Source organism: Procambarus clarkii, chromosome 10 (genome assembly GCF_040958095.1).
Source record: "Procambarus clarkii isolate CNS0578487 chromosome 10, FALCON_Pclarkii_2.0, whole genome shotgun sequence".
NCBI lineage: Eukaryota > Metazoa > Arthropoda > Malacostraca > Decapoda > Cambaridae > Procambarus > Procambarus clarkii.
The window spans coordinates 33,533,755-33,555,682 of NC_091159.1; the positions used below are offsets into that span (position 1 = coordinate 33,533,755).

At 42.0% G+C, this 21,928-nt stretch overlaps 1 protein-coding gene across 1 annotated transcript in view; it reads right to left on the bottom strand.

Annotated features, from left to right (window-relative positions):
• The window catches only part of LOC123773380 (protein amalgam), an 83,943-nt gene that overhangs the window by 24,510 nt on the left and 37,505 nt on the right, over positions 1–21,928 (bottom strand). Inside the window, exons 3-6 of the mRNA XM_045767099.2 lie at positions 17,549–17,731; positions 6,144–6,514; positions 3,232–3,372; positions 1,273–1,579 (exon numbers count right to left, since the gene is read on the bottom strand). Coding sequence (XP_045623055.1) covers positions 1,273–1,579; positions 3,232–3,372; positions 6,144–6,514; positions 17,549–17,731 — 1,002 coding nt within the window. The remainder of the gene's footprint in view (positions 1–1,272; positions 1,580–3,231; positions 3,373–6,143; positions 6,515–17,548; positions 17,732–21,928) is intronic.

Below are 21,928 nucleotides of genomic sequence, written 5' to 3' on the forward strand. Positions count from 1 at the left end.
GTCACGTTAGAACTTTTCTTGCAAGCTTTCAATGGTAGCTTTTGATTCTTTGTGCGATGACGTATCATTGATGTGCCACAAAAGCGCGTTCCGAACCCTTGTGAACGGCTAGCATCTCTGCTTGTAGAGTTGAGAACCCATTTAAGTCTCTTCGACTAACTGTAGATTTTCTTCCTTAACTGTAGATCCGTAGTACTTGAATATGTCCCAGAGGCACAGAGCACCTGGGATGTGGTAGATGAGTGTCCCAGGGGCACAGAGCACCTGGGATGTGGTAGATGAGTGTCCCAGGGGGCACAGAGCACCTGGGATGTGGTAGATGAGTGTCCCAGAGGCACAGGGCACCAGGGATGTGGTAGATGAGTGTCCCAGAGGCACAGAGCACCTGGGATGTGGTAGGTGAGTGTCCCAGGGGCACAGAGCACCTGGGATGTGGTAGATGAGTGTCCCAGAGGCACAGATCACCTGGGATGTGGTAGATGAGTGTCCCAGGGGCACAGAACACCTGGGCGGGAGGAAGCTGGCATTCCGCCTATGGACAGCAGAGCTAAATAAATTCGTCTCAAGTATTTTCATGTGATGGGACAATATTGAAATATAATTATATATTTTATATAAAATAAAGTATAAATGTCAGTTTTCACAGAGATAGTAACTTTTTTTTATAAAAAATATATGCATATATTTGTATAAAATTTGTATATATATGGAAAATAAGAAAACACTGAAACAGACATGCCATGTGCAAAAGCAAATGTACACCATACGCCTAAGCAGCGCGCGCGAACACACACACACACACACACACACACACACACACACACACACACACACACACACACACACACACACACACACACACACACACGCACACGCACACGCACGCGCACGCACACACGCACACACACACACACACACACACACACACACACACACACACACACACACACACACACACACACACACACACACGCACGCGCGCACACACGCACGCGCACACACACACACACACGCACACACACACACACACACACACACACACACACACACACACACACACACACACACACACACACGCACGCACGCACGCACACACACACACACACACACACACGCACGCGCACGCATACACTAAGCAGCAAATTTGTCTCATCAGTTCATGTGTGATATAGAGGATGTAGCTGTTAGCTGTGAAGCATTCTTGTGGCTCGGACAAATACAACTGTTACCTGGACAAAGGGACGCCACACTTGTCCGTTGCTATACACACACCTGTCATCTGTATCACCGCTTCTTTCTGTCCGTGAGTGTTCCTGGCTATACAAATGTACGCCCCGAAATCCTTCTCAGTGACTCGGTCCACGACGAGGACATGTCTGTGGGCGGCGTGGGCGAGGCTGAGGTGGGCGGTGTGGAAGTCTTGCGATCTGTTGTGGTGTCCCAGCAGGTGGAACTTGGTGTCCATGTTGGTGTAGGGCAGCGGGTGGCCGTCACGCGTCCAGAACACGTCCGGGACCGGCTGACCTCTCACCACACACGCCAGCTCCACCCGGTCACCCTCTCCACTTCGTACGATCCCCTGAGAAAAAAGGAGAGAGAGAGAGAGAGAGAGAGAGAGAGAGAGAGAGAGAGAGAGAGAGAGAGAGAGAGAGAGAGAGAGAGAGAGAGAATTAATTTATTATTTATCAATTTGTGTTGGTTGAAGCATGTGATAAATATGGCGGGTGATTACACTGGTCTACAGCCAAAATGCTTCTGAAACAAATTAAGTGAATACTGACTGATTCTGGATCACTGAGAACTGATTCTGAGTCACTGGGTCTACTTAAAATTGTTGAGTAGCTCTTATTTTCATCCAAGATGAGTCTTAAAGCTGTTTCGCTGCTGGGAGTATTTTGCCATCAATGCCATTGGGGTATTTCAGTCCATATGATGGAAACTTACGACACGAAGCAGCTTTTGAGGTACATAAACAATGACCAACATCAGTGGCAGCTCTGTGGGGACTTGAAGGGTGTGTTGCTCTTGTGATGGTCTGCAGGGAGATGTGTTATGCTAGAATTACCCGGTATTATGGCTGGTAATATGGCAGGACATAGTGTCAGGTGTTGTGGGTCTCGGGTCTGCAGGGAGGATACAGAAATTTTTGCTGTTTTTTTGTTCATTGTGAGTGGGATAGTCGCGCGCGAGAGTCCCACCAAGTTGTGAGAGACTGGCTACTCCAGCCATCATTGGAGTCTTCTTGAGGTTATCTTGAGATGATTTCGGGGCTTTAGTGTCCCCGCGGCCCGGTCCTCGACCAGGCCTCCACCCCCAGGAAGCAGCCCGTGACAGCTGACTAACACCCAGGTACCTATTTTACTGCTAGGTAACAGGGGCATAGGGTGAAAGAAACTCTGCCCATTGTTTCTCGCCTGGGATCGAACCCGGGACCACAGGATACAAGTCCAGCGTGCTGTCCGCTCGGCCGACCGGCTCCCGGGGTCTGGGTGCCTGGGTGCCTGAGCCTGGGTGAAAAACGTCCACCATCTACCACTTGTTGAATAATGCAAGATTTTGTTTATCTCCCTCACACATAAAACAATAGCTAATCAGCAATTGTAATTATTATATTTGGATTCAGCATATCTCATTGCATGATCAACATAAAGTCTTTTTCATTTGTGCTCTTTTTTCATTTCTGCGCGAAACGCTATGTGGCTTTACAAGAATGTAAACACATCAATGCCATGTGCTCTCAAACCCAATGTATCTTCTTGTATAAATAAATAAATAAATAAATTGGCAGTGCAGTCCACGTGGCGCAGTGGTAAGACACTCGCCCCGTGCTTCGCGGGCGATTTGGCGTCGGTTCATATCCTGTCTGGGGAGGATTGACTAGGCGCCAATCCTTAACTGTACGCCTCTGTTCACCCAGCAGTGACTGAGTACCTGGTTGTTAAACAATATGACGGGTGGCATTCCAGGGAAAATATTAAGATGAAGGACCTGCCCGAAACGCTATGCGTGTTAGTGGCTTCACAAAAATGTAAAAACTCCTGTATATATAAATAAAAAATTAAATAAATAAAACAATTCAGAAGCAGACAACGTCTGACCAACTGTTGACCAGTTTTATGGATAATGAATATTTTGTTTTAATGATGAATTATTGAGGAGGCAAGTAAGAGAAGAGCTGGACAATGCCAGCCACGACCTGTACGTGACCTGTGAGGTGCCCCAGAGACTGACCTTCTCAGCCGTGACCTCCGGCGGGTACTCCACAGTGATGGTCATGGCGGTGGAGGCCGCCTCCCCGATGCCGTTGTCGGCGCTGCAGAGGTAGGTGCCGTCCATGCCCAGGTCCAGCCCCTCCAGGCGCAGTGAGCGCCCCTGCAGGAGACGCCACACACCAGTCAACGGCCGCAACAGTCACCAGACGACCACAGTGGCCAGACGACAACAGTCGAGTGTCAATATTATCTCCCCCCCCCAGGCCTGTGCTGTTGTCTTTAGTCTCCCACTTTTGTCGCTTTTCAGTGTTGTATTAGTTGTTGATAAGTGTACCGTTATCATCAGATGGTAAGTGTACCCATTATCATCATATGGTAAGTACACCATCATCATAAGATGGTAAGTACACCATCATCATAAGATGGTAAGTACACCATCATCATAAGATGGTAAGTCAACCCATCATCATAAGATGAAGAAGATCAAGTAGAATTCCTTCAAAATTAACTTTAAATAATCCAGTGATCTCAAGAGTTAATCGAAAGATACCCTGAAATCTTTCAGATCTTCTGGCCTAGGAAAATTCATTAGAACCATTGTGTGAGTGGGCTTTAGTTTGATAAGGCTGGCCGTACCTGACTCTCAACGCATCTACTGTGGATACATAACTAGCATCTTCCGTGATAACTCCTAACCGAGTGCTAGCTTGGCTTCACCTGTTCTTTTAAGTCAAAAGTGGTTTCAGCGTGAGATAAATTAACCCTTGGATGAATAGATTTATTCCTTATGTCCTATAATCCAGTCCATTTTGTGAAGCCACCAGTAAAATTTGGCCACTTTTAGGTCAACTTTTCCTGGGCCAGTATGTGTTGGCGCTGTTGTTACTGCTGGTTGACCGATGAAAAACCTTGTGTATGTATTATTGTATTACACAACATCAGTTCAACTTCTGCAGCATATTGACTATCAGTCATCAGTTGTATGAGATTTGACATTATATATATATATATATATATATATATATATATATATATATATATATATATATATATGTCGTACCTAATAGCCAGAACGCACTTCTCAGCCTACTATTCAAGGCCCGATTTGCCTAATAAGCCAAGTTTTCATGAATTAATGTTTTTTCGTCTACCTAACCTACCTAACCTAACCTAACCTAGCTTTTTTTGGCTACCTTATCTAACCTTACCTATAAATATAGGTTAGGTTAGGTTAGGTAGGGTTGGTTAGGTTCGGTCATATATCTACGTTAATTTTAACTCCAATAAAAAAAAATTGACCTCATACATAGAGAAAAGGGTTGCTTTATCATTTCATAAGAAAAAAATTATAGTAAATATATTAATTCAGGAAAACTTGGTTTATTAGGCAAATCGGGCCTTGAATAGTAGGCTGAGAAGTGAGTTCTGGCTACTAGGTACGACATATATATATATATATATATATATATATATATATATATATATATATATATATATATATATATATATATATATATATATATATATATATATATATATGCTAAAAATCTGCCTGATGGTAGCGTCCTAAGAAAACAGCTATAGCATTAATTAGGTATGTAAGTTGCTGCTAAAGTTTAATCTACTTTGGGTCTATGTTTGATTCTAGAACTTAAGTTCAGACCAATTTATAAGTATTGGGTTCGAAGGACCAATTTGTGGACACCGCTGGTATGGTAGTGCAACCCGCTCTCTGGATCTGTCACTCTGTAAAAAGAAACGTACGAACCCAAGTAACCCACTTAACCTATCGAGTCCAATGCATGGAAATCGGTGATATTTGTGAGCTGTCGTTTGTCACTGTAGACTGCACTAGTAACATTAGTTACCACAATGTAAAAAATGCATCCTATTAGTTGAGCAGAGAGTTTGCCAGGGGGCAGTGAGAGGGTCTACCAGACACAACAGGAAGGAAAGATTCCATGGAGCAAAATTAAGGAGGACACTGCCTGTGGTAATGTGGTGGCTTGCCTCATAACTATCTCTGAATTCTCTTTTAATTTTAGTCAAAGCACTGTACAACAGATGACAGTGTTGTCATACAGTGCTTGTAACAAACACAACACACAGATGGCACTGCTGTTGTACAGCACATAAGTAATTTTTTTAATATCCAAGGCAAATTTCTCATTTTTTGATATTAAAGATATTTTAGGGAATTCGTACAAAATTAATACAAATAGAAATATAGGCCAAATAGTGGTCATAAGTAAATAAATACCAATTTATGTTATCGTCCATAAGTTTCCATAATTGCTATAGTTGATTGTGATAATTTATTTGATTTATTTATCGAAATTGTAACAGATATCACAATTTCCAGCTACAACAATTGAAATACAAATGTAAATATATATTGTCTATTGTTTATGTGTGACTATGAGGCTCTTGCTTCGAAAAAAAGGCAATTGGTTTAACGCATAACAATGGAAATCTGCAAATATTTTAAAGGACGTTAAAAATTTGAACTTATTTAATTATAAACTATATTAAACTCGACGAGCTAATAAATGTCATCACCAAAATCCCGTGAGCAAACATAAGTTACGACACTTACATGCATAAAAGAGGACCACCAACGAGAGTCGTCAGAGTGAATAACTTTAACTTCCAACCAAGTTGTTTAAATTATAACTAATACAGTTATCATGTTTCGTCAGTTTAATAAATTACACTGCGTATTTATGCTACATAATCTTCCCAGCGTGGCGTCTTTTTTTTTAATTACTTGCTTACTTTGTGTATTTATCATATAAATACACAAAAGCAAGATATCTTTGTGTATTCACAAAGTAAAATACCATAGGAGCAGTGCGTATGAGCACACATGCACTAAAATGTTTAGCTGCTCAACACAACCCACACCGACGCAGCTGTGAGACACACACTGACCTGTTGTGTACGGTGACCGGAGGGTAGAGGACCCTCCTGACGGGACCAGCGGATGATGGGCTGTGGGTTGCCCTGAGCCTCACACTCGAGGGTGACGGTGGTGCCCTTGGTGACGTGTTGCTCAGGCGGGGCCAGGGACCTAATGGTGGGGGCGAACTGGACGTTCAGGGTGTGTCTTAGCTGCACAGGCTGCTCCATCTCGAACATGCAGAGGAAGGTGCCGGCGTCTCGGGGCTGGACGTTGGAAAGGTTGAGACGGAAGCCGTCCACGGTGATGCGGTGGTCCTGTGTCACTCTCTCGCTCCCAACCCATATCAACTTCTCCTTTCCGCCGTTGGGAGGGATTTTTTTGATAATAAGCTTGTTGGTGCCTGCAATAGGTACAAGACTGAAGTGACCCTGGCTAGGTTCGTAGGCCACGTTTCGCCTGATATATAACCACTTTGATAGAATCTATATATTTTGTCAAGAATCCAAAAATGTTTAATTCAAAGATGATAATGTGAGTCGAAAGAAATGCCTCACAGGAAAAAGGCAAGAACTTTTTTTTTCAAACTACGAGCTTACAAGCTCGATGTTACAATGAACTGATCAATCATTGCTTTGTAAGAGCCTCCATTGTAATAGTTCTCTACTTGTCCCACTCTGCCAAGTAACACTGGCGTTCAGCAGGGTAGTATACTTGGTCCACTCCTCTTTCTCATATACATCAATGATCTTGCTAATACAATGCAACATTTGAATACAGTTCTATTTGCTGATGACACAACCTTCATTTTATCATATGCTAACCTACTTATTCTAGACGACCTGATCAATACTGATCCAAATAAAGTCTATTTGTAGTTGACTGCTAACAGACTTACCCTTTTCGTCGACAAGATGTTTTGCATATTGTTTAGTAACAAGTCCAACAATCAAACTAAATTTCCATTGCCATATACAATATATAGGCAAAAAAGTTTCTAAAAAATTGACATTCTCTCCAAAGTCAGGTACTATGTTCCTCGTCCTGCCATAGTTACTCTGTATTATTCATTCATTTATCCACATCTCACCTATGGTATCTGTGTTTGGAGATCCACCATCCTTAATTAACCCTCTACCCCTAATTAGTCAACCAAAAAATCAGCAATTAGAACAATAACGAATTCCAGTCCCAGACACCACTCTGCCTCCTTACTGAAATCTTTGAACATTTTAAATATCAAGTCTCTGTACATACTCTCGAGCATTCTCTATATCTATAAAACTCTGAATTGCAATGCCAGTCCTGAGCATTGCTTCCTTCTCGGAAGCTTAAGCGCTTCCGAGAAGGCTGTAATAGAACTCACGGTCACCACACGAGAAACAAATATCTCTATGATATTCCCGGAGTGAGACTCAACCAAAGCAGAAATGCAATCCAAATCAAGGGGTCCCAAATTGTGGAATGACCTCCCAAATGTAATTAAAAGTTGTACGTTTCTCAACCAGTTTAAAAAGAGAGACAAATAAATATTTACTTAATATCATATAATCAATATCATGTAACTAATTTCACTCACATTTTTCCCTCGTAATAAAATATATTTGTGTTACTCTTATCTTAAATTTGATTTACCAATAATTATATCCTTTCTTCACTGTCATCTAATTATTGTATTTCAATAATAAATTGTTTACTCATGTACTTTACGCTACTTGTTAATTTTTAAGTGTTGGCCCAATTAAACTTAAATTATGCTATTATACTATGATATCCTCTAGATACTTTTCTAAATTATACCTTAGCAGTCAACCCATCCTCCTGTTGTGAAAAGCAATTATATAGTAGAATTTTGTACTCTTCACTTTATAGAGTCCGAAAAAATGAAGCTAAAATGTAAACTTAAATATTCCTAGGCCTAGTATAGCACACATATGTACTATATTAGGCCTCATATAGTGTGTATTAGGCCTAGGAAGGTTCGGTTAGTTTATTTTGTCTTTCCGACATAAATATCAAATCTTTTCCGGTTTGTCCCAATACGATATGTCCAATTTCTAGTTTCTAATTGTGTTGAACGTCGGTATATGTACTATGGTCCTCACCGTCACTATAAGTACTACCAAAATAAGAGGATGGACTGTAGTATTTCCATTCTGTAATTAACGTAAATAAACTACTGTACTGTTGCTAGAACTATACTAACTCCATAATGTTATAGTCTGTGTCTGTCGTCATTATCATCTTTTTTATTGTATTCTTCTGTTATTTTTCATCAACTTTCTCAATTTCTTTTAGCTTACTTCTCCTTTAGCATTAAGTGTTTATCCCCATCACCCCCAAGTGGGCATGTGAAGACAAGCTTTCACATGCCCACTTGGGGACTGTCACCCCCAAAGAGCTCAGTATCTATCTTGAGGTTATCTTGAGATGATTTCGGGGTTTTTAGTGTCCCCGCGGCCCGGTCCTCGACCAGGCCTCCACCCCCAGGAAGCAGCCCGTGACAGCTGACTAGCACCCAGGTACCTATTTTACTGCTAGGTAACAGGGGCATAGGGTGAAAGAAACTCTGCTCATTATTTCTCGCCGGCGCCTGGGATCGAATCCAGGACCACAGGATCACAAGTCCAGTGTGCTGTCCGCTCGGCTCCCTACCAGTATACCACCTATACGACCGACCAGTATATAGGCAAAACAACAACATCTCTTTCTAGGCGATTAACAATGCACAAACAACAAGGCTCCATCAAGGAACATACAATCTCCTCTCACAACCAGACCATCACCAGAGAAATCTTAACAAGCAACACATTGATAAATACAGCGATAGCAGGAGACTCGACATCAGCAAGGTCTTACACATCAAAAAGTCAACACCAGCAATCAACAGCCAATTAACACATAATTATATTTTACCCACTTCAAGACCCCGAACCAACATAGAAGCAGCAAGAGAAAATATGGGCCAATAGGCCTTCTGTAGTTACTTTCATTCTTATGTTCTCATGTGCAATTTATACCAATTGGTTCGTTTTCTATCTTTTGTCACCTCACCCAAAAACATTTGTGTCATATCACCTCACCCAAAACGAATATAAGCATGAAATGATATGTGTAAATTAGTCTTTGAAAATGTGAGAAGCCCTTGCGAAACGCTTTTAGGCGTCAGACCATAAATAAAAAAAATGAGAAAATGAACTTTAGAGAACTTTAGTTAATTTTTCAATTACCCTCGACAGTGAAGAAAAACGTAATAAATATTGAGAAGATTCGTGTTAGAATCATGAATCTTACCCTTTCGGTCATTTTCAACACCATATATATCTATATAAATAAAAAGTGAAATGTTCGTTTGTTCAAAATCGCTAATCTCCGAAAGTTCTCCACCGATTGTTTTGAAGTTTACACACAATGTAGCATTCACATCCGAGCAGGTTTTTATATACATACTACATTGATGTCACGTCTGTGACTGAAAAAAACATGTTTTTTTTTTTAACTTTTTTTTCATGCATTTTTCATGTGAGAGAAATCTTCGAAACCTCTTTACCGATTGCTTTGAAATTTTGACACGACGTTGCATTCGAGTAGGCGCGTCTTTTTATATACCTACTATATACATGCATCACCTGTGACAGGAAAAAACATGTTAAAAAAAACAAAACAGCGCCATCTGTGGGACGTAAGAGCAACACACGCTGTAACCTCCCAAAGTTCTTCACCGATTGCTTTGAAATTCTGACACAATGTTCCATTCGAATATGCGCATCTTTTTATATACCTACTATATAGATGCCACACCTGTCACAAATAAAAACATGTTTTTTCAGAAAGAGCGCCATCTGTTGCATGTATTAGCAACACACACGCAATACTAAATATGTTACGAATTCCATTTCAATATTTCCGATTGCGTTGATATATTTAATTTTCATAGATTTCGATTTGTTTAATTTTTATTGAATTATTTTGTGTGACAGTGTGTTGGAATTGAGCTGTGTTTTGTTTACCATACCGTTCATTTCATAAGTATAACTATAGATGCCACACCTGTGACAGGTAAAAACATTATTTTTTTTTTAAACAGCACCATCTGTTGTACGTAAAAGCAACTCACGCTATACTAAATGTGTTTCGATTCCATTTCAATGTTTCTGATTTCATTGATAAATAGAATTTTCATAGATTTCGAATTATTTTCATTTTGATTTAATTATTTTGTGTGACATTGCGTTGGAATTGAGCTTTGTTGTTTACCATACCATTTATTTCCTGAGTGAAGTTTATTTATTTTTTTCATTGTTTTTCATTTCGTTTTATAATTGTTTTTCCTATATTTCAGTGATGGGAACATCAGATCATTTGATGTTCACAATTTTCTGATGGGAACATCAGATCATTTGGGAATGCATCGGACGAGGGAGTGGGGAATGGTGGGGAGGACGAGAGGAAGGGGGAGGGGGTAACGGTTGGGAGGACGAGGGGACGGGGGAGTATATATATATATATATATATATATATATATATATATATATATATATATATATATATATATATATATATATATATATATATATATATATATATTCGACTACTGAGACTCAGTACCTGGGCTCTGTCTCTAACGCTTTTAAACTATCGCTTACGAGGCACAAAGACTTCCTTCCATCATATCCAGATGTGAATGAAATTGGCTTCCTCTACCCTTCGTCGGCTGCTTCCTCCGGCTTGCCCTGTAACAAGGCAGCTTAGAACAAGAACTTTAACAAATGTATAAAACAAAAATGTGTAACTAGACAGTGTTCACCACCGTCGAGGAGACCATTAGATATTCGTGATAGCTGTCACTACATTCTTGTCTTGATTAACGGCTTCACCTTCTAATCTGAAGTCCAGTGCAAATTCTGCGTTAGCTTTAAGACTTGCCCGAGACGCCCTGCGTGTTCGTGACTTTGCGTGACTGTACCACTTACTCGCCGACATGTGTGAATTATATGTAATGTCACAACCTAATGTGCATTCTTCTTCATATAAATAAATATACGTATAAATGCTCAGTAAACTACCCAGTAGAATAGATCGTCAGAATATACATTCAAAAGTGTTGGAAACAAGAAAGAGAGGGTTATCGTACTCCACTCCGTCTCCTCGAGAATTCAATTCACATCGTCACTAAACTGATGGACTACGTGCCCTAACCTAACCAAGTCGAGGACCCACCAATAGAAAATGAAATATCACGTCAATTTTGTGGGCCGAGAGAGGAAGTGCTGGTTTAACAGTGAGTTTCCTTAGGAGAAAGAGAGAGAGAGAGAGAGAGAGAGAGAGAGAGAGAGAGAGAGAGAGAGAGAGAGAGAGAGAGAGAGAGAGAGAGAGAGAGAGAGAGAGAGAAATAAAGAAAGAAAGAAAGAAAGAAAGAAAGAAAGAAAGAAAGAAAGAAAGAAAGAAAGAAAGAAAGAAAGAAAGAAAGGAGATGAGAGAGAAAGAGAGAGAAAGAAAGAAAGAAAGAAAGAAAGAAAGAAAGAAAGAAAGAAAGAAAGAAAGAAAGAAAGAAAGAAAGAAAGAAAGAAAGAAAGAAAGAGATGAGAGAGAAAGAGAGAGAGAGAGAGAGAAAGAGAGAGAGAGATATAGGGAGAGGATATTGCGAGTTTCCTGGGAAACTCTTAGCACACTGGGACGACATTTTCAGTTCCGAGGCCGTACATCCACATCACATCCTAGAGTCAAGTGAATTTCTGACGTGTTGACCAGATGACAGGAGCCTCACACAGTGATGCCATCTCCTTCAAAACAAAATCAAACAGATTCGGAAAACAGTATACCATTATTTATTATATTATGTCAAAATGTTAATGTAAGTCTTCAAGTACTATGATAATAAGTACAATACTCAACGAAATTGTGAAAACAAAGATTAGAGAATTATTATTTACGTTCAACCAGAGAAAACTGTATTAATGTTGTACGAATTCCGAGCAAAATTACTTGTACTTAGTGTAATAGCAAATATAGTTGAGGGGAACACTCTAGCATGAGAATGCTCTCCTCAGCCTATTAGATTGATGCAAACCTTATTTCCATGGTTCCCAGCTTGGTGACTTCTTTTGATAATTACTTACTTATTTCCAGGGATTTGGAAATAAGAGAAGTAGCAAAAATTAGATGATTCGTTTTTCATCTTACGTCTGGCAGTGGCTTATCATATTATTTTGCAAGAGGGCGGAACGAAAATAGTATGTTATGTGGTTTGAGGTTCAGATATGTTGGTGCCTCATACTCTAGGTCAGGGAGCATGTTGGTGCCTCATACTCTAGGTCAGGGAGCATGTTGGTGCCTCATACTCTAGGTCAGGGACCATGCTGGTGCCTCATACTCTTGGTCAGGGAGCATGCTGGTGCCTCATACTCTAGGTCAGGGAGCATGCTGGTGCCTCATACTCTAGGTCAGGGAGCATGATGTTGCCTCATACTCCAGGTCAGGGAGCATGCTGTTGCCTCATACTCCAGGTAAGGGAGCATGCTGTTGCCTCATACTCAAGGTCAGGGAGCATGATGTTGCCTCATACTCCAGGTCAGGGAGCATGCTGTTGCCTCATACTCCAGGTAAGGGAGCATGCTGTTGCCTCATACTCCAGGTCAGGGAGCCTGTTGGTGCCTCATACTGTAGGTCAGGGAGCATGCTGTTGCCTCATACTCCAGGTAAGGGCGCATGCTGTTGCCTCATACTCAAGGTCAGGGAGCATGCTGCTGCCTCATACTCTAGGTCAGGGAGCATGCTGGGGCCTCATACTCTAGGTCAGGGAGTATGTTGGTGCCTCATACTCTAGGTCAGGGAGCATGTTGGTGCCTCATACTCTAGGTCAGGGAGCATGCTGCTGCCTCATACTCTAGGTCAGGGAGCATGCTGGGGCCTCATACTCTAGGTCAGGGAGTATGTTGGTGCCTCATACTCAAGGTCAGGGAGCATGTTGGTGCCTCATACTGTAGGTCAGGGAGCATGCTATTGCCTCATACTCCAGGTAAGGAAGCATGCTGTTGCCTCATACTCAAGGTCAGGGAGCATGCTGCTGCCTCATACTCTAGGTCAGGGAGCATGCTGGGGCCTCATACTCTAGGTCAGGGAGTATGTTGGTGCCTCATACTCTAGGTCAGGGAGCATGTTGGTGCCTCATACTCTAGGTCAGGGAGCATGCTGCTGCCTCATACTCTAGGTCAGGGAGCATGCTGGGGCCTCATACTCTAGGTCAGGGAGTATGTTGGTGCCTCATACTCTAGGTCAGGGAGCATGTTGGTACCTCATACTCTAGGTCAGGGAGCATGTTGGTGCCTCATACTCTAGGTCAGGGAGCATGTTGGTGCCTCATACTCTAGGTCAGGGAGCATGCTGCTGCCTCATACCCCCGGTCAGGGAGCATGTTGGCACCTTATACCCCCAGTCAGGGAGCATGTTGGCACCACATACCCACGGTCAGGGAGCATGTTGGCACCACATACCCACGGTCAGGGAGCATGTTGGCACCTTATACCCCCAGTCAGGGAGCATGTTGGCACCACATACCCACGGTCAGGGAGCATGTTGGCACCACATACCCACGGTCAGGGAGCATGTTGGCACCTTATACCCCCAGTCAGGGAGCATGTTGGCACCACATACCCACGGTCAGGGAGCATGTTGGCACCTTATACCCCCAGTCAGGGAGCATGTTGGCACCACATACCCCCGGTCAGGGAGCATGTTGGCACCACATACCCACGGTCAGGGAGCATGTTGGCAAGTCACAGGAAACCGTCGAGGAGAATCATAATAAAAATATACATTATATATTATTACATGGTTTACATATATTTTTATATTATTGTTTTTAAACCGTTTCAGACAAAATCAATTAATAATTAAGTCCATTTCAAACATGCTGGAGATGTGGTGTTAAGCGCTCACCTACACTGGTGCCAGCCTCGTGCACTGGTGCCAGCCTCGTGCACTGGTGCCAGCCTCGTGCACTGGTGCCAGCCTCGTGCACTGGTGCCAGCCTCGTGCACTGGCACTAGTGCAACACTCAACATTGCTGCCACCCTCAACATATTTATAAAGATATAAAAGATATCAAAAATGTATTTCCATTGTGATGGTTCACGCCACTCCGGGCCGGGCGTGACGGCTGCTCTTCACAACCTGTAATTTACAGTTTTATACCAACATTGACTTCGAAGTCTTCCTAAAACTGCTACTCTGCTCGGCCACAACTTGCATAGTTAAGTAGAGGTTATCGATGCCGTATCTGGGCGCTTCTGTACAGCGTATTGCTCATTGTGAGATCAAGAATACTTGGCGTGCTGTGTGTGTCTGTGTGTGTGTGTGTCTCAGAACATACACTGTGAGGAGATCTCTGGAGACCAGGTGTGTGTGTACTCGCCTAGTTGTACTCACCTAGTTGTGCTTGCGGGGGTTGTGCCGTCTCTTTGGTCCCGCCTCTCAACTGTCAATCAACTGATGTACAGATTCTTGAGCCTACTGGACTCTTTATCATATCTACATTTGAAACTGTGTATGGAGTCAGCTTCCACCACATCACTGCCTAATGCATTCCATCTGTTAACTACTCTGACACTGAAAAAGTTCTTTCTAACGTCCCTGTGGCTCATTTAGGTACTCAGTTTCCACCTGTGTCCCTTTGTTCGCGTACCACCAGTGTTGAATGGTTTGTCCTTGTCTACCCTGTCAATTCCTCTGAGAATTTTGTAGGTAGTGATCATGTCTCCCCTTACTCTTCTGTTTACCAGTGTCGTGAAGTGCATTTCACGCAGCCTTTCTTCGTAATGCATGTCTCTCCACTGGGACTAGCCTATACCTCTGAAATTTTTCCAGCTTCGTCTTGTGCTTGACAAGGTACGGGCTCCATGCTGGGGCCGCATATTCCAGGATTGGTCTTACATATGTGGTGTACAAGGTTCTGAATGATTCCTTACACAGGTTCCTAAAGGCAGTTCTGATGTTAGCCAGCCTTGCATACGCCGCAGATGTTATTATTTTTTATGTTGGCTTCAAGAGACAGGTTTGGTGTGATATCAACTCCTAGATCCTTCTCTCTGTCCTTCGAATAAAGTACTTCATCTCTCAGTTTATGTCCTGTGTCTGGCGCCCTGTGTCCACGGCCTAGCTTCATTACCTTACATTTACTCGGGTTGAACTTTAGTAGCCATTTGTTGGATTATTCATTCAGTCTAGGTCATCTTGTAACCTCATACTCTCTTCCTCTGTCTTAATCCTCCTCATAATTTTTACCTATACTGAAACAGTATAGGTCCAAGGATCGAACCCTACGGGACTCCACTGGTGACGTCTCGCCAATCTGAGACCTCACCCCTCACAGTAACTGTCTTCTTCTGCTTAGGTACTCCCTTATCCAACGGAGTACCTTCCCTATCACTCCTGCCTGTATCTCCAGCTTTTGCACTAGCTTATTGTGTGGTACTGTGTCAAAGGCTTTCTGGCAATCCAAAAAAATGCTATCTGCCCATCCCTCTCTTTCTTGCCTGATTTTTGTTGCCTGGTCGTAGAATTCAGTTAATCCTGAAGGCAGGACTTGCCATCCCTGAACCCATGTTGATGTTGAGTTACAAAGTTCCTTCGCTCCAAATGTTCCACTAGCTTTTTTCGCACAATCTTCTCCATCAGCTTGCATGGCATGCTAGTTAGAGACACTGACCTGTAGTTCAGTGCCTCCTGTCTATCCCCCTTCTTGTATATCGGGACTACATTAGCTGTCTTCCAAATTTTTGGCAGTTTCCCTGTTACCGGTGATTTGTTATACACTGCGGAGAGTGGAATACAAAGTGCTTCTGCTCCTTCCTTCCTTTAGGATCCAAGGGGAGATTCCATCCGACCTATAGCCTTTGTCACATCCAACTCTAGCAAGAGCTTCCTTACATCCCCACTGGTAATCTCAAACTGTTCTGGTGGTGCTTGGGTAACTGTTTTCTCTCTTATCTCTGGAATAAGAGAGTGTGTGTGTGTGTGTGTGTGTGTGTGTGTGTGTGTGTGTGTGTGTGTGTGTTGCAAGTAGCTACACCCTCCACCTCTCTGACACACACAGACTACATAAATCGTGGGATGGTAAATCGTGCCTCACAGGTTTAATAGAATTATATGACCAGGCGACAAAAATTAGGCAAGAAAGAGAAGGGTGGGTGCATTGCATTTTCTTAAGAGTGTCAGAAAGCCTTTGACACAGTACCCCACAAGAGACTGTTACAAAAGTTGGAACAATTGGCAGGAATAAAAGGTAAGGTGCTCCAGTGTTTAAAGGAGTATCTAAGCAACAGGAAACAGCGAATAATTGTAAGGAGGGGGGGGGGGTGAGAGACATCAGAGTAGCGAGATGTCACCAGCGTAGTCCCACAGGGCTCTGTACTTGGACCCCATCCTGTGTCATCTATATGTAAACAATCTTCCAGAAGGTACAGACTCGTTCCTCTTAACGTTTGCTGATAATGCAAACATTATGAGAAGAATCAAGACAAATTAAAATGTAGACAGAGACTACAGGATGACCTGGACAAACTGGAGGGATGTCTAGAAAATGGCTACTAAAGTTTAACTCAGTTAAGTGTAATGAAATTAGGTGGAGCAGGATGCCGAGCACATGGTACCATCTGGGAGGTGAATTCCTGCAAGAGTCAAGTAGAGAAAGATCTGGAGGTGTATATTACATCGAACCTGTTCCCAGAGGCTAATAGCAAAAGGATATCAGCGGCATATGCTAGATTGGCCAACATAAGAACTGCCTTTAGAAACATGTGTAAGGAATCATTCAGAACACCAAAGTCAGATTACTCCAGCTGGAGTATGCAGCTCTAGCCTTGAGTCCAAACCTAATTTAGCACAAGACAAAGTTAGAGAACATTCAGAGGTATGTCACCACACTCGTCCCCGAACTGAGAGGTATGAGTTACGAGGAAAAGCTAAAGGAACTAAACCTCACGTCCCTCAAAGAGAGAAGAGTTAGGAAAAACATGATCACTAACTACAAAATTCTCAGAGAAATTAATAGGTTGGACAAAACAAACCATTTAGCATGGGTGGAACATGAACAAAGGAACACAGGTGGGAGCAGAGTACCCAAATGAGCCACAGAGACATTTTTTTCAGTGTCAGGGTAGTTAACAAATGGAATGCATTAGGCAGTGAAGTGATGGAGGCTGACTCCATGCACACATTTAACTGTAGATACGATAGAGCGTAGAAGGTTCAGGAATCTGTACACGAGTTGATTGACAGTTGAAAGGTGGGACCAAGAGCCGAAGCTCAACCCCCACAAGAACAACTAGGTGAGTACAACTACGTGAGCACAAACACTACATCCGTCACTTGTGAGATACAAACACTACACCCAAGACCTGTAACACACAGACACTACACGCGGCAGGAGAGGACTCACCGGTTCTCTCAGCGTCACAGGGGATGATGACAGACTGGCCCACCTCCACCGTGAAGCTCTGAGGGCGCGCCAGGAAGGTGGGCACCTCCTCCTCCTCCCTGCCACTGAAGGCGCTGTAGTAGCCGTCCCTGCCGGTGTCGTAGTCGCTGTAGCTGTATTGGTCGCTGTAGCCCCTGGACAGACCTGCAGGCAGCACACACACACACACCAAGGTTACTTAGGTCCCAGAACCTCTGTCAATATTGCATTGACCAACATTAGTTTGTGCCGTAATATCCACTCTAGTTTATGTGAAGTGTTTTAAAATTCAGCTTTATTGCCTCGTGGTGAACATTTGTTATATCCTGAATATATAAGTTACTCCTACCACTGAAACATTTTATATATAGTGTGTGGCCCCCAATGATATAAAGCCAGTGTTCTCAACGCTTATATTCGTCGAGCCCCCCACCCACGGCTCTGAGTGGAACAAGGCAAGTAGGGAGTGTGGAGGGACAACTCAGGTACTGGTCAACAATGGCTACAGTAACCACGAGATCAACACCACTCTAAGACGACACTTGGACTGGTGGTAAAAGACCGCCAATACAATTATATTACAAATCCATCACACACGGTGTATATAAGAAAACTGACAGAACAGTGGAAGAAATTATCCGTGAAGGAGTAAAAAGCACAACCGCCTAACTAAAACATAGTTTGATAGAATATGAAGAAGTTTAACAAGACTACCAACCTCCTCATTGAAAACAGGTCGAAGCCGACGGAGAACCCTTTACAGCAGTCTATATTATAATATATATATAATATATATATTATGTATATATTATATATATATATATATATATATATATATATATATATATATATATATATATATATATATATATATATATATATATACACATACACACACACACACACCTGCCCCCACAAAGGGTACATAGGTATGACATGAGCCAAGCTGAACGAGGCGTTTGATCTGTCATCTTCAACCAGGTGCCCGTAAAAATCACATGAGACAAGCCCATGACATCACCCTAACAAGAGAAATTGTGAATAAAAAAAAACACTTGCATATTAGACAAAACCCAGGATGTAAAAAGATTTCAAATTCTTGAAGCCCTTCACATAAAGGTGGCACAACCCATCATAACTACTCAAATGACATATGTAGCAGCCAGGACAGCCTTGTGGGTCTCCTACATGCACTCCTACACCCTATATACATTGTAATTATTGTATTTAAAACTTTATTACACAAATCAAGAATATTATTAATTCGTATTAACGAAATTAATTCATTATTAATACTTACATTATTAGTTATTAATTATAACATTATTAATAATAACATTTCTGAAGCGCCCAGATGGGGTCACCTTGCTTCCCAGGAAGGATGGTAAGCAACTGGTGTAGGACTACACGTGCGCTGCCACACTGGCCAGTACCTACCTCCACTACAGCACACGTGAAGGGGGTGGTGCTGCTTCTTTCAAGGCATCGGAGAAAATTATCATATACAGAGGTCTGGCACACTGCTACAGCTTTGTTCCGATCGGTTCGGAGACCCTCGGTTCGTGGGGAAAATGTGAATTGAAGCTCCTGAAGGAATTTGGGGACAAATTGGTCAGCGCTACAAAAGACCAGAGAGCGAAAAGTTGCTTGTTCCAGCGCCTCAATGTTGCAATTCAGAGGGGAAATGCCTGTTGCGTCTTTGGCACGAGTCCAACTTCGGAGGAATTCGAAGAAGTGTTTGACTTGCAACAGTGAACGAATCTGTCTGACATATATCAGTGTTTCCTATTGTCGTGTTTTTCATTTTACTTGTATTGGTTGTGTTGTGTGTGTGTTAAGGCCACATTTGGAATCATATAATCTTGTACAATAAATTTCCCAATATATACATAAATATATAAGGGGGTGGTAGGAGAAGACGCTATGTGCCAGTGCACGAGAGAGTCCAACAAGGCTCTCCCGGGTGCTGCATATCGTCTTCTTCGAGGCTTATGGGACCCTACAAACAACCAGAGGTGGTACCCCTATATGTAACAAACATTAATAAATACATAACTATTAAATCATATTATTCATATTAATAATATTAATTTCAATATGATAATGAATGGACACTCCGGAGGTTTATAACCCAACTGGTCCATTAGGGTCAGAGATGTGATGTATGAAGGTTGGCTACGAGAATTATTCCTACAACTGTCATCACCCTCAACGTTACCGCCCGCTGGTTCACATACTTCAGAGACGTGTGGTGGTGGTGGTGGTGGTGGTGTGCCTGATCCCAGGTGTAGGGTGGACACAAGGCCATTGCTTGGTTATTGACTTTAATTATACTTATACTGGTTCGTGACGAGCAGCGGCCGGGCGTCCTCCTTATTTACCTGAATTGACCCGAGGGCCACTATCTCACTAATGGCCTCGACAAGGACAGGAAACCGGCGGCTTGTCAAAGATATCGCCTCCCCCCCCCCCCCCACCCATTTGCCCCGACTTTGTCGCGCTGGATTTTGAAATTCAGGAACGTTTTGGTATTTACAGTTTCGGCGGGTAGGCGGATCCATGGGTTTATAACTATGAGGTGAAAAAACATCTCCTGTTTTCAGTCCGTCCCCCAGACAAAGACCCAAAAGTGATTCCATGCACCCACCAAACTCTCTGTTTATGAATGAAAAAGGTTTACACACGACTCACAACTGATGACGTTGGAACACTTCCGGAACAAGTGCTTCACTCACGAATTCTGTTCGAACCACAACGCTGTAAATGCTTTACCCACGTACTACAAACTCAAATAATCGCCAACAGAACCTAAACACCTAACCAAACCTAATCTATGCCTATATATGCACAATATGCTAATATATTATAATATTAATTTGTATTTGAGAACATTCGTGTTTTGAATGAACGGCATGTTAAAATTTATGAATGCGTCTGTGGGGTCGACCGCTGGATGGAATAGACTTGAGTCGAGGCCAGACTGCGTGTTTTCTGGCTTACATTGCGTCTTGTTGAGCTTGAAATCATTATTCCTTGTCTGTGATACATCAGACCTTTTGAAGAAGTTGTCTCGATCAACATCCTCCAAACTGTCAGCATTTTAAAGGTTTCGGTGAGATCAGCCCTGTCATGTCTGGTTTGTAGTGTTGTTAGTCCTGTGGCCCTTAATCGTTACTGGTATGAAAGTTGACTTTGTTCTGGAATGATTTTAGTCGTCCGACGGTCAACTTTCTTCAATATAATGACCAGACCACACACTAGAATGTGAAGGGACTACGACGTTTCGGTCCGCCCTGGACCATTCTCAAGTCGATTCTTCAATATATATATTATATATATACTTGGTGAGCTTAGGTTGGGATTAGTTACTAAGTTACGTTTGGTTAATTTACATCTGTTTAAAACACTAGTACATATTTCCCTCAGGTTCTAGACGCTATTCTTTGCATGGCGCTGCGTTTCATACGTCATGCATGTATGCAGAGAGTGCAGGAGGACGCCGCCATAACCTGGAAATATACATCCCACGTCGAGCGCAGTGCGTCAGGTGCAACACATTTAACGACGCCAGCAAAGGATGCACAAAAGACATAAACGTGGCAATTGTTCAGAAGTCCTCAACTCCACAAATGGTCGCAACACTGGCAAATGTTTTTTAATATCGAAAACTGCAAAACTCCGTGTCACAACACCCCGCGTCACAACCACCAAATTAACAACATTATCTTGTGGCAGATTACGCTCCACTTGGATTATTGAATATAAGAATGCAGACCTTATCTTCAGAAAGATATATATATGTGTGTATATATAATTATATATTACCGAACGTCGTACTCGGCCTACTATGCAAGGCCCGATGTGCCTAATAAGCCAAGTTTTCCTGAATTTATATATTTTTCCCAATTTTTTCTTATGAAATGATAAATCTGTCAATTTCATTAGGTATGAGTTAATTTGTTTAAATTTGAGTTAAAAGTAAACTAACGTAGATATATGACCGAACCTAACCAACCCTACCTAACCTATCCTAACCTAACCTAACCTAACCTAACCTATTTTAACCTAACCTAAACTAACACAACTAAGTCAATAAATTATGGTCTTAACATAATATAATAATTCAAATAAACTACATGGAAATAATTTATTGAAAATAAAGAAAATCACTCGGCCTATTAGGCAAATCGGGCCTTGCATAGTAAGCCGAGAAGAGCATTCTGGCTACTAGGTACGACATTATATATATATATATATATATATATATATATATATATATATATATATATATATATTTATATATTTATATATATATTTATATATATATTTATATATTTATATATATATAAATGAGAGAGAGAG